Source organism: Montipora foliosa, chromosome 14, assembly GCF_036669935.1.
Source record: "Montipora foliosa isolate CH-2021 chromosome 14, ASM3666993v2, whole genome shotgun sequence".
NCBI classification, from domain to species: Eukaryota; Metazoa; Cnidaria; class Anthozoa; order Scleractinia; family Acroporidae; genus Montipora; species Montipora foliosa.
Window position 1 is genome coordinate 4,297,225 of NC_090882.1, and position 13,309 is coordinate 4,310,533.

Sequence of the window (13,309 nt, forward strand, 5' to 3'; positions counted from 1 at the left end):
GAAAACCACAAGAAAAACCATCAAAAGTAATTTTTTACAATTCGAACAAATCAATCTGCTGCAATGAAATACTAATCTGTTGATTGAAATTAATTTAAACATAATTATAAGTCTACATGTTTGTGAAAAATGCAGTACTCTTGCAAGTCATTCTGATTATTTGTGTTACTTTGGTACACAGAAACTTTAATAAGGAATCAGAGAAGAAGTGCAAGATCTGGTGATCTTCGTCTTCTGGGCACTTTTCTGACAGATAATCAAGTGCTAGTCTGGAAATTCGGTCGTCTGGACAAAAACAAAGACAAACTACTTGTACAAAGTGAATTCCTCACATCTCGCATGAAAAAACACCTTGGAAATGTAAAGCGGGGAAGAAAGTGTGGAAAGAAGCTCTTAAATGAATGCGACTTGGATAAAGACAGAGGATTGTTGATGATGGAATGGACTTTCTGTTTGCGACTAAATAGAGGAATGCCGCTGCAATGAAAACAGTTCTCAGATACTAAGAGGAAAAAGGGAAACACAATGTCCATAGGCTGTCACAAACTGTGACAACACTTATGGGCAAGATCACCAAACAGCGCCAAGTTCCTTGGGTATCACTGTTGACCAGCTTAAAACGAACAAAGTTCATTCCAGAAAATACACAACTGCAAGAACAAACTAACATTTGGCTTACTATATTTGCACATATCTTCTATGATAAAAATATTTTAACCCTTGAGAACTGTTTTTGTAGAAAGCTGCATGGACAGTTAAACAGTTTAAAAATATTGACATTTATAAGTTTCCCCATACCTGGGAAAATTGTGTATGTTTAACCTTAATATGAGAATTGCGTAAGCAGATTTAAAATTAACATCAGTGTACGTTTTGAGACATGAAGCGTTTATCTGAGTGTAACCAATGCTTCAATCAAATGAAAGCTGGGTTGCATCGTGGTAACTTACATGTAAATTTGCAATAATTATGCAAGAGACAAGTTAAGATAATTTAAATTGCAGTTATAAAATTTATACCATAATGGATTCTTGATGCTCATCACAATGTTGAAATTAATTTATAATTCATTTATGAACATTCATTCTCACCTCTGTTGTGCTAATGGTGAATAATGCTATACTCTTAATAAAATAATAACTTTCCAGTAACTCAGTACTTTATAATGATGGTGATAAGTGTAGAGGGTTATCCACCTTTTCAACAACTGGGGGCTGTTCTTGATGGAGTATGTTTCACTTTTATCACAGAAGAAACAATACATGAAAATTCTTAAGGCCTGGCTGACAAAATTAATATTTTGGGGAAAACATTGTTTTGTTGAGATTGAAAAAAAGGAAACAAAATTTTAATTAACTACTTGTTTTGAAAGCAAAATTTGCATCTAGGGAAGCAAAAAAACTATGGCATAGGACACTTGATTCACTTTATAATTTTCCCTTTCTTGGCAAAGAAGGACACTTAAGCATCCACACCAATTTTCTCTCAGCAATGTTTGAAAACTAGTTAAGCCAAGCCCTTAGTCCACTAATAAGATCAAGAATATATTGAACAAACTTTTATCAACAAATGCAATAACTTTCCAGGACGTAAAAACCTTAAAATGAAACAATTATTTTGAAATACTTTTTTTCATCTTTGGTGCAAGAACTTGGAGCTGAACAACATATCATAATTTCCTTAGTTTCTGTCCTTCTACTCTGAGCCAATATGTAATACATGTATATCAAAAATGAGCAAGAGTGCTTCTTTGGGGTAAGCAGACACTGAGAAACATATGAAAGGGTCAGTGCTTGAAATAAGCAGTTGTCCAGTCATACGAGAAGACAAGGAAGTTTTCGGTAAAATAAAAAGCCTGGTTGCCTGAGGAAAAACTAACAGACAACCCAACCAATAATAGAAAATGTACCACCCAACTTACTTGTCAGCTTTCTATTGTCAATGTTTGATAGCAGCACTTGGGTTTCCAAATGGGCAACCAAAATCATGGATATGCCCGGCTTTTGAAACAGGGACAACCTGGGCCTGCTTGTTCGAAAGCCAATTTACTAAATCCAGGATTAGTGTAAACTTTTGTTTCCAGTTTCTTTTTCAAGATTGAGTTCTCCTAATGTAATATTTTGCTGAGTATCAGCATTGAACAGCATTTGGAAGTAGAGAAATAAACTCCTTGGTTAATTTTAAATCCAGGATTAGCGTTAATCAGTTTTTCAACAACCGGGCCCTGGAGTTTATTTAATTTCAAGCACTGAATTGGCCAACTGCTGTTATTGTTTTGAGGTGTCTGAAAACCCTGATGAAGTATGAAGCAAACCTTTATAAAAGACATTAACAATTCTAAATTATGCAGTGGTAGGTTTTTGTCTAACGAAAGGATACATGCATACTTTTATTAAGTGGTCTATACCACTCTCACTGGACATAATGTCGTAGACACATAATGATTTGTAGTTTGTGCTTATGAAATCAGAATTATCAGTGAATTTGAGATGTTTGAAGCATGTCCTGTCGTCGGGGAGCTGGACCTGCTTGCAACTGCCAGGTTCATATCATGTTCTGTCCTAAGTGGTCCTTAAGTAAATTCTGCAAGGCTTTGTTACCAACTCCATTAAAGCCTATGGGTTGACACAGCATTTTATGTCCAAGAGGCTGCAAAATTTTACTTCTAATGGGCTATACAAGTTGCATAAACATGACAAAATATTATTGTCCCACAGCAAGCTAGAGATGGACATGGGTCTGCCCATGTAATGACCCATCAATCACCTTTGTATTCATATTCTGGAAGATTTCAAAGCAGTCGGTGAATTGTGATCTCAGGGAATTAAAGACCCATGCCTTTCACTAGCTCAGACATGGGACAAACAACTCCTGGTGTTGTCAAGTTATTCAAGGATTTAAAAAAAACGTATTCTAACTGCAAAATAACTTTGCCATGAGTGACGAGATTTATCTCCACAAAGAAAAATAATTATTTGAGGTCAGGGTCACTTTATATCAAAGAGGCACCTGGCTTACTTACTGTAATATTAATAATAATAATATTATTATTATTATCATCAATAAATAGATACAAACATCAGGAATACAACAAGCTTGTGATTCTTTATTTTGGTGACATTTGTTAGATGTGCTCAGCTGTCCACAAGATCATAAGGAAATTATCAAGTGCAAAAATCCCTTGAAATGTTTGGCAAATTCATATTGCATTCACGATTGGAAATGGAGTTCTAGAGCGGTACAAAATTTTAACAATATATTACAATTTCAGAAAGTGATAAGATGGGCCTCTTTTTCCCAAATGCCACATAAAAACCAATTGCAGTAGTTCTTGAAACAAAGATGACAAGACTAAAAAGATAACAAAAAATTTCTTTAATTCTGAACCTGCGTCCCATTTTCAATAAATCTGCTTTTATTGACCGATTTTCACTTTACCACATCAGATAAAATCCAAGTTTGTTCTCTGCCTACCACACATATTCGCTTTACTTCCTTTTTTCATCGAACTCTCTGAGTATTTTTGAAGCGGTTACTTTATCAAGTCCATTGTGTTGGGATATAAGAAGTTCAAGTTGACGTTTAAAACCATTCGCCCTGAAAAGAAATTGCCCCTTTAATTACTCAACTAATGACAATGAGTCTATTGGGATCACTCTCATTTAATACTCAAATGCTACAAGTTCCCAACATTGTAGTCTTCTGCAGAAGTGTGGTATTGCCCTTAATGTCCAGTTTTCCTACATACTTATCCAACTTCCTTGTATTACTTCCCAGAGCCGTTATCACCACATAGTACAGGCACTTTCTAAATACAGGTGTATGTCCCATGTTCCAGAGGCTGGCTACTACCTGGTGTAAGCCTTGCAAAAAACGTCCCGAGAGCTGTCTTAAAACTTTTGTTTAGGCCTACGGTTAGCTTTTGTGCATGTTTAGGATACTTTCTGTATTCTTATTAGGCCTAAACAAAAGTTTTAACCCGTTGACTCCCGGGGGTTCCCCACTGACAAGTAAAATCGTCTGGCGTTAGACAGGGTAAAATACTAAGTCTGGCCGGGTTGGACGTCAAAGGGTTAATGTGACACTATGACGAAAATCGCATCTTTTCTATCAAAGCCATTTTAAGATATAACTAAGTAGCTTGCATGAGAAGAAAAATTCTCTTTACTATTTTCAAATATATCTTTTTCTTCCAGAGATATTCAAGTTTTTAAAATATGCAAATTAGCCAAGTGGTGACGTCATACACCCAACCAAATTTTTATCAAATATGATGAAAAAGGACATCTCAGCCAATTTGCATCAGAAATGTTTGATTCTTTGCAGTAAGATTCTACTAAATGTGCTTCACAATTTGAGCTTAACAGTTTTGTTACCAGGGCAACATACTGGGTTCCAGACCTCTCCAATATTAAAGGCATTTCTGGCCACCCTTGGAGTTCCATTTTCATATTTGCAAATGGTGCCTCATATATACATGACCCAACAAACATATAAATATGTTAGCTTGAGTTTGTGGCCTTGCTTTAACATTTTTCATTGAAATCAAGTGGGTGAAGACTGGAAAAGAGTGAGTTGCCATGGGAACACAATGTTTTATAGCCATAGGTGTGTTTTCTGTAGAACTATTAGCCTACCAAGTTTCAATGGTCTGCACTGCAAATTGGCGAAGATAGCTCTATTTATATACTTGATGTAATATTGGGTTGAGTGTATGACATCATCAGTCATCTCATTTGCATATTTTACACCTTTTTCAAACTTAAATATCTCCGGAACTAACGCAGGTATTTGCAAACGGTAAACAGCATTTTCATTCTTTCATAGAATTCTTTGTGATACGCCTAAAAAATCAAGAGGTAAAAATTTGATCATAGTGGCACTTTAATGGGGGCATAATTTTTCAGTGAGTGATAAACTAGGCTCGATTTCCGCTGCTCACTCGAGTTCGGGTATCCTCCCCGAGAAGAGACGGCTGGACGCGTGAGCGATAGATTGTGTCTGTGACGTAATTTCAAAATATAATTTATGCGAAGTCTATAGTTGCGGGGAAATAGCATTAGACATCCCAAAAACACTGATTTTAAGAAAACAGAAATTACATAACAATGCTTAAAACGTCTGTGCGAAGTTTCCAGATGATACGAGCTTGAGTTTGTGGTTAAATGATCAGAATGATCAATGTGAGTTTGAATTCAACCGGCGAATCATCAAAAAAGTCTTCGGCGGCTTCAGCTCTCGGTCGACCTCATCGGCCCCCTCGTTTTGCCACCAATAAACTCAGCAGTACTTTCAATTGATCTTGCGGAATTTTACTTGTTCTTACATTAGCGAAGTATGAGGAGAAAATTGCAATAGAAATGGATTTGAAAGCCGTATTTTGACCTTGGCGCCAACTGAAAAATCAGTGAAGTTTTCGAACTCAGGCCGTAGAAAACGACACAGTTCCCATTCTCCAGCTTCTCGAACACTTTTCGTTGTCGCAATCTTGGATGTTTCCTACCTTAAAGGCACCGTAAACCTCGAACAGGCCGGGTCAAAGAATACCTTCGCAGCCAAAATATATAAATTTATGCCAGACAGATTTGTGCAGGCGAGTTTCTGATTGGCGGAGATTAACAATGGCTCACCTCACGCGTCCAGCCGAGATTTCGGGAGTGAGCGCTGGCTCATTTCCCGAAACAGCGGCTGGTAATCGAGCCTAGTGATAAACCCATTGACGAGTAAAATCATCTGGCGTTAGACAGTTAATTTAGGCCAGTTTAGGACGGTTTGGATGTCAAAGGGTTCAGACAGCTCTCGGGACGTTTCGTGCGCTCTCATTTTGTGCGAGGCTTACACCACGTAGTAGCCCAGAGCCTAGTAATATTTTAATTTATTTTCCTTTTTAAGTCCTGATATATCTCCTACCTCTTTTCACTTATGTTGTACTCTCAATAATACACTTATAAAAGTCATGTTACTGAGAAAAAAGTAAACAATAATAAGCATTGTTTGCCTTTCGCAAGAGCAAAAACCAATGTACAAGTACAAAGATTTAAACATGATATTACAAACAACAAAATTAATATTTCCCTTTCACAAGCAAAGCATAACGTTACCAATGTTAGTTTCGCAAACCTTCATGGCCCATTCTCTTGACTTTAATTAATTAATCAATTAATAAACTATGGTACCCATTAATTTTATCATTTAAACACTGATAGAATAGTTCAAATTTCCTAAGCAATAATATTAATACAGTAACTTAACACTAACCTTCCTCTTTCTTTTGCTTCAACATACAGCTGATGTGCTCGTCTGCTTGATTCTTCAGCCTGCGTTTTATACACTTTATGCCTTGACCTATGCGAATGATAAAGCACTTAATCTGAAGCTGTTTTACAATTTAATTTTACTTGTATTTTGTAACACAATGAAAAATAATAGTAATGTTAGAACAATTTGAGCAGCAAAGCCAATAACAATGTGACTTCAAAGCTGTTTTTACAACAGAGCGCAAATTTATTTTTGTTACTTTCCAAACTCATAAAGATTAGAAAGAAGTTTTAAATTTACTGGGCACTGCCATTTTGAATAATAAGGTAACATACAGATACCCTACTCTTATTAGTCAGATGTCTGATTACACACTGCACAATCATGGACACAGTGTAAGCAATTTTGAAGTAACTTTTTTCTGATACATTAAAAAAAAAGTTTCTTGTAAAAATTATTTTCACTGGTTCAAAGTCATTCTTAAGTCAGAGTGGAGTTCCCTTGTAATAAGGGAAAAAGTTAATACTTAATCGACAAACCTCACAATCAAGTAGCTGAGTGAAGAACCAACAACCATGAAGACTAAAACGCCAATCATTACAATTCTATTGTGCTTTTGTTTCTGAGCAGCATTCACTACTTGTGGAGAAAAGCCATAAGGTCTTGATTGTCTGTTGATAACACATAACAACTAAGTATTAAAAGGGTAAATCCACTAAATTTGATTGAGCCTGGCACTAAAGCACCAGGTACAAGATCACAAAGGGCCCTCTTTCTGTCCATCCCAAAAATGGCAGGTTTAAAGCACAGGTTACATTCCACAGGTCACTTGTTACAGGTCATTGTTTAGCCTAGACATACTAAAGCAACATCTAGAGGATCTTATTCTTTACTTTGCAATCTGTTGAAAATTCTGACATCCTTCTTCAATTAGACATCAACATGTGGTAATTAATGCACACATCGCAAAACATGGACTAACAGTAATTTAATAATTACCTGTAGTTTGACCTGCTCGTGGCTTTCTCATAGTAATAACTATAGGACTGTTTCCTGCTGTGAAAAGAATCAAATTAGACAAGTTACGTGTAGGCACCATATCTTGATTCTTGTTACAGATTTCCGTCAGCACACGGATTTCCTTCGCATTCATGTACTCTGTACCTAATTTATACATTGTCCAATAAAGTCACTTTCTAAATCACGTTATGAATTTACATACAGTTACATGACTGTACTGTACCTGTGATTTGGCACAGAACCAAAAGGGTTTCCCCTAGATGATGACAAATTACTGGCTTTTCCAAGCATAAGATCGTATTCTTTCCGAGTTCCAGCATTGCTTAATACATTATATGCCTCATTGATCTGTGAAAATAATGTCACCAATTTCACCACTAAGAAGCTCAATGAATCATTATTTCAGATCACTCTATACCTGGCATGGTTGTAACTACAATAAAAAAAATGCATTAATGTTATAGTTTACCTGGACAAATGCATCATGCAGTTCTGGTTTGTGTGGATTCATATCTGGATGTGACTGAAGAGTATTAAATAGACATTCCTGTCAATAATGATGGCAGACATACTCAGATTCCTAGATACATTAACTTACAGTAAGCAACTGTCACAAGGGTTTCATTAGGATTTTGCTCAGATCAAAGGTCATCAGCATTTGGCAGCTGGGTATTCTTCTGATACAACAAAGCAAGCAGAAAAGATGAAAACAGCCAGGCAAAGCCATGGCAAAAGAGTGTGCATAGCGGGTCAATATTTGCCCGGTGCCCTGCCCTTACAATGAATCCCATGCTTGCAAACAGGGTTTGTGGAGATACATGTACTACTTTTTGTTCTCTTCTTATCTCAACTCAACATGAAAAATCAGCACACCCTGACATCACCTGTGAACTTCATGCTAAGAGAAAATTGTCCAGAAACACATTGCTGGGAAAGTGCCTGGGAAGGAGTGTTTCATCAGATATCCAAACATCCAAGAGTGAGTTGAAAAATGAGGCTGAAGGCTGAGTTTTTAAACAGATTTTGAGGTGTTTGGAGATCTGATGAAACACTCGTTTGAGTGCTTGACATTGCTTCTTAAAGGAATCAGTATTTTAAGAGATGTTTGGGATCAAAGCTAGCGAAATTTATGCTTACATTGTATTAATACCACATACCCAAACTTCCTTCACGGTAGTGATTTCTTTTGTTTTTGCCTTATAAATTATTCATGTATTGGAGAAATGTGGAATGAACATGAAATGAAAGATAGGAGGATAATTGCAGTTACATGTGGCTAGTTCACACCTGTGTAAGTTGCTTAGCTACAGCAACTGTAATGACCTTTCTAACGTGAATTTGATGATTATCCATTTAAAAAAAACATTGCTGGGAAAACAGAATTGATGGGTATATGATAACTAATGATGTTACATTCCAGCTGTTTACGACATTACACAAATTTTAATGAGTGAAAAAATATTATATCAACAGCCCCTGGAATAGTTTCATACTGTAGGCATTTGACTTTCTAAGCAACTATAATAATTATATTTTTTTTATAAAGCTGTAGTTGGTTATTGATGGTCAAACTCTCAAAATTGTTCTACTGCAGATCATCATTTCATTCATTTAGACTGCCGCAAACAAAAAAAAAGCATCTGTTCACCTGTTTGGATTTTTCAATAAACGCAGACCGTATTTCTCCTGGTGTTGCTGTTTGTGGTACATCAAGAACCTCGTAAAAAGTTTGCTTTCTTGATGTGCTGAATTACATGAAAGGCAAACAAGACAATCATAGATTATGATAAGAACTGTCCCAAAGCCTTACAATGTACAGTGTATGTACATCCTATATAAATTTACCGTAGACATGGTTACAATGGTTAAATTCTTAATATTCTTTGTCATGCAATGATATCTGTAAATATTTTCAAGAGAGATCACACAAACCCGCAACCTTTCAAATACTAAATAATTATTTCAAATGTTATAAAAAGCTGATATCAATAATTTGGCAGCTGTTAAAAATTATTTAAAGTTTTACATCAGCGTTGTAAAACATAGTTAATGGAGCGTGATTTGTTAGAGTCATCCTTTGTTTGTCACATTATTTCGTAAACCTTACGCAACACAAATGAGAAATGAATGTTCTCCTATATTCTAACAATTCGAACTGAGATCCTTTGTCCTTGTTTTCTAATACTGTCTGCTCACAGTTGTATCCTTTGTCTGGATTGGCGAATACGAAAAGGAACAACTATCGTCATTCATGTCGCGTCGAGCACTACACAAGTTGTTTGTATCAGATGGTACCTTAGTCTCCATTGGTTTAGCCCTAGACATTTTATTTAGTCTCAGTACAAAGAGCTCCTGACCAGTAAAGTCCAGAGTATCACTCTGTGAGCTCTTAAGTTTACTGTAAGGAGTACCTTTGCTGTTTTCAAATGTTATTCCCACCCTCCCTCCCTCCCTTCGAAGGTTTTCTTGTCGTCAAGTTTAATAAAATTGGGTTGTTTGTTTGTTCGTTTGTAATTGTTTGTAATTTATTTGTTAAAGCAGGTTGAAGTTTTGGCAGCTATTCAGCTGATGTGGACCTGCTATACCCACCCACCCATATACACATAGAGGACAGCCACAACACCAGGAACTTCATCCCCTACTCTTCTTGAATAGTGTGTGGGTTCTTTAACGTCCCACAGGGAACTAACTAATATGGAAGTTATTTGTGAGACAGGACCTCCGGCTTATCATCCTTATCCGAGAAGACTTGAAAGTGTAACCATTTGCGGATGTAATTACAAAGGCAGCACTTTCTCCTCAGTTATCTAAAGACCCTGACTGTTAGTCTGCGGTAGACTCGCAGCTCCTACAAGGTCTCACCTGATTGGAGACCACCCTTGAGGTTTAACAAAAGAACAAATAACAGAAACAATGGACCCTAGAGGATTGAGTTGGAGCCCTCTTGTTTTAGGCCTAGGGTCCATTGTTTCTGTTATTTGTTCTTTTGTTAAACCTCAAGGGTGGTCTCCAATCAGGTGAGACCTTGTAAAAGCTGCGAGGTGACCCTTAGTCCGGCCGGAGTTGAACTCACAACCTCCCGCATGGCAGTCCGGTGCTCAACCAACTGAGCCACTGGTGCGCAGTTCACACCTTGGCACACGCTTCGGTTAAGTCTTGCAGTGACTTCCCCAAGCTTCGGTTTTTTTTCATGCTATGCCATTTTACGCTCTCTTTGTCTGATCCAGCATGTGCCGGCGAAGTTGGCTCGTAGTACTGGGGAGATAAAGAGGCTTGAGCTATTTTTGCTCCCTACAGTACGTTCTTTCCATCATGGCACGATGCTGACCGGAGGTTTCGCTCGAAGTGCCGTGGAGAGTTAGGCTTGTGTACCATTCACTTTTGATAATACAATGTGCTTGTAGCACTGTACAGCATTGACTCGTTGTTGTCACGGTGTAAAACTGCTCCATAATAATTTATATTGAAGTTGGTAGGTCTCAGTTGTTTATATTATTATAGTATTTTGAAGAAGAACTCTGAAAAATCAAAGGTAGAAAATAATATTCTCTATAAATATATAGGTTGCTGATTTTCCATTTGGGTTGAGTTTGTTTCTAATAAAAAAGAAGCTAAAAATTTAATCCTTTTTTACATAAAATTAAATGACACACAACAAGCCCACCTTCCTCGTCTTGATACCAAATATGGACATTTTAGATGAAAAACCCCAAAAGCTTGCCACTCGCTCGTCTTCTGGCACATAAACATGTCAAGTTCTGCAGGTTTATAATAAAAATGTAAAGTCACATATTTAGAAAATAAGAAGCATGCAAGTGTAGCATGCTTTTATTAATAATACATTGAGTTTGAGAAAATTTATTTCTAGCTGCAACTCAATTCATTGGCATAAAAATTGATTTACTGCAATGTTTCCCATTATCATCAACATCTGAATAATCAGATATCATCATTATCATCATATTGTGCAAATCACAGTTATTGTCCTTGGTGTCCACCTCCTCATGATGACATCATCATCATCATCATCATCATCAACGTGATCATCACCATATTGTTGTTGTTGTTATTATTATTATTATTATTATCATTATTTACCAAGCCTTCGTAGCAGCACGAAGTTGGATATTGCTTTGATGAACCACACGATGTTTTTGAAGTTCATTTTTAATGAAGACAATACATGTTTTGGATGACACATCATCCATCATCAGTTGTACAGTGAGAAATAAAATGAAAATATGCAGTATTATCACCCTTAAATTAAAGCTGATCTGCTTAGCCTTCCATGGTTTGACAAAATTCATGTCCCGTTAAACAGCTGATGTATGTTATGATTCATTTCTTGAAAACACCTCTTTTGTGCCAACAAAGACATGATCAAAAAAACTGTGACTACTTTTAATCACATAGAGCCCCTTTTCTTCAAGGATATGAACTGAAAAAAGCTGTTATTTCGACCACTGTCACATAAACCTAAAAAAACCGGCGTAAACAACGGCCTGATCTTAAGTTGTTCTAAACAGTATTAAACAAAGTTTTACTTACAATTATAGTTTCCTAATTCCACCTTTATTTAAAATCTCACCTCCTTATAAAAGTGCCTCAAACTTTAAAGCTCAATAAGTCTTTGTCACTGGATCAAAGAAGGGCATGAACCGGTCCATAACAGCGATTTAGTCGGCCAAAGCTATCATTTTACTCCACCCCTACAAGTCATTTTCAAGTTCCCAGGATCCTCGAGTACCTGGCACGTCATCATCTTCAAATGCGCCTGCGTGGTCCTCCTTCGATCCAAAATCAAAATGGCGACGGCTGAGGTGCATTTTTGTGTTTTGTTTGTAATGTTTTCTCTTCTTTCCGTCACATGCCTCCCTGAACCCGGTAAAAAGGATCTTAAGTTTGATAAGGTAAGTGGTTATTTTTCAGATTCAATATATTTCCCTTTTTTTCCCTAAAAAGATGCAACTCAAAGACGAAGACATGATTCTTAAATTCGGAGTCCACTGTGCATGTACCTCTTTTTCGCATTCATGTTTTCTCTTCATCGGGGTGTTTAAATGAAAGGATCCTTTTTATGCCCAGGACAATGAATATGGATATTTTCCAAAGACTATGAACAAGGGATACACTGTCGCTGTTAAAGGTTTGTGCAAATTAAAAAGGCTGACGTTGGTAAAATTGAAATCTTAGTCTTAAGCTAATTATGTTTCGTAGGAGTAATTTTTCTGATTTTGTTCTCCACCTAAGAACAAAGCTCTACCTTTCTATACACTGTGTGTGTAGGACAGAGATAATGAATGACATGTAAATAGTTTTTGACCAGAAACTACACACAGGCTCGGCAAGCTAGATGTTTAGCATTTAAGTAAGGTAATAAACTGCATCCAGTATGTAACTATAACCTCTTCCAAAGAATGCTTTAAATCGCCTACTAGGACATTTCGTTGTTCAGTGTACATGTTTAAAGTGCCTATGAAATAAAAAATAACTAAAGCTTATTTCAGGGCAGGAGCAACTGCAGAATACAGGGCCACACAGAGCCATCACATGCAAATTAGTTAGAAGCTTTTGTAGAACAAGACACACAACAATGGGAGCTTTTGTTATTCAATAATATGGAAATAAGTGTGCTGTATTCTGTAGTTAAGCCATGGAAAATAAAAAACGTAAGCCACATTTTTAATCTGCTCTCATGAAACTTACCCTTGAACTTAATTATACCTTTGAATCGACTTTGAATAATTATGATTAAAGACAATGTTACATGTACTTTTTTCTCTAATGGTTGCTACACTGATATAAGCAGCTGTAATTTTAGCCATTTAAGGCAACATTTCGGCCCAGCAGCCCTTTGGTGCTGAAATGGCTTAAACAAGGATTGACTATTTCAATCACATCTAACAAAGCAAAGGAAAATGTTTTGGCACATTTGTATTCAGTTGTATTCAAGAATCGTAGTAATAATATCAGGAGTCACTACATAAACTGAAAGTGAAAGAAAGCTGAGAAACCAAGTTGACAAACTGTC

At 36.6% G+C, this 13,309-nt stretch overlaps 3 protein-coding genes across 9 annotated transcripts in view; 2 read left to right on the forward strand and 1 right to left on the reverse strand.

Annotated features, from left to right (window-relative positions):
* The window catches only part of LOC137985417 (SPARC-related modular calcium-binding protein 1-like), a 42,809-nt gene extending 39,715 nt beyond the window's left edge, over nt 1-3,094 (forward strand). For all 4 annotated transcript variants that reach the window (XM_068833039.1, XM_068833037.1, XM_068833040.1 and 1 more), the window contains exon 11: nt 182-3,094. In XM_068833039.1, the coding sequence (XP_068689140.1) occupies nt 182-486 (305 nt within the window). In that variant the 3' untranslated portion in view covers nt 487-3,094. The remainder of the gene's footprint in view (nt 1-181) is intronic.
* LOC137985418 (dnaJ homolog subfamily C member 4-like) lies at nt 3,080-11,996 on the reverse strand. Of its 3 annotated transcripts, none has more exons than XM_068833043.1 (9): nt 11,867-11,996; nt 10,943-11,036; nt 8,927-9,023; nt 7,748-7,801; nt 7,502-7,626; nt 7,258-7,314; nt 6,798-6,929; nt 6,259-6,345; nt 3,080-3,597 (listed from the first exon to the last, which is right to left on the reverse strand). In XM_068833043.1, exons 2-9 carry the CDS (start codon nt 11,026-11,028, stop codon nt 3,489-3,491), a joined length of 747 nt encoding a protein of 248 aa, XP_068689144.1. In that variant the 5' UTR covers nt 11,029-11,036; nt 11,867-11,996; the 3' UTR covers nt 3,080-3,488. The 3 variants fall into 3 exon arrangements, with proteins under 3 accessions (XP_068689144.1, XP_068689143.1, XP_068689142.1); XM_068833042.1 differs by having other exon boundaries at nt 7,258-7,311; nt 7,748-7,825; nt 11,867-11,994; XM_068833041.1 differs by having other exon boundaries at nt 7,748-7,825; nt 11,867-11,994.
* A 61-nt stretch (nt 11,997-12,057) lies between these two features.
* LOC137985277 (transmembrane protein 87A-like) overlaps nt 12,058-13,309 on the forward strand; it is a 40,646-nt gene continuing 39,394 nt past the window's right edge. The window contains exons 1-2 of one of the 2 annotated variants that reach the window (XM_068832847.1): nt 12,058-12,188; nt 12,364-12,424. In XM_068832847.1, the coding sequence (XP_068688948.1) occupies nt 12,084-12,188; nt 12,364-12,424 (166 nt within the window). In that variant the 5' untranslated portion in view covers nt 12,058-12,083. The remainder of the gene's footprint in view (nt 12,189-12,363; nt 12,425-13,309) is intronic. The other variant, XM_068832846.1, reaches the window with a different exon arrangement.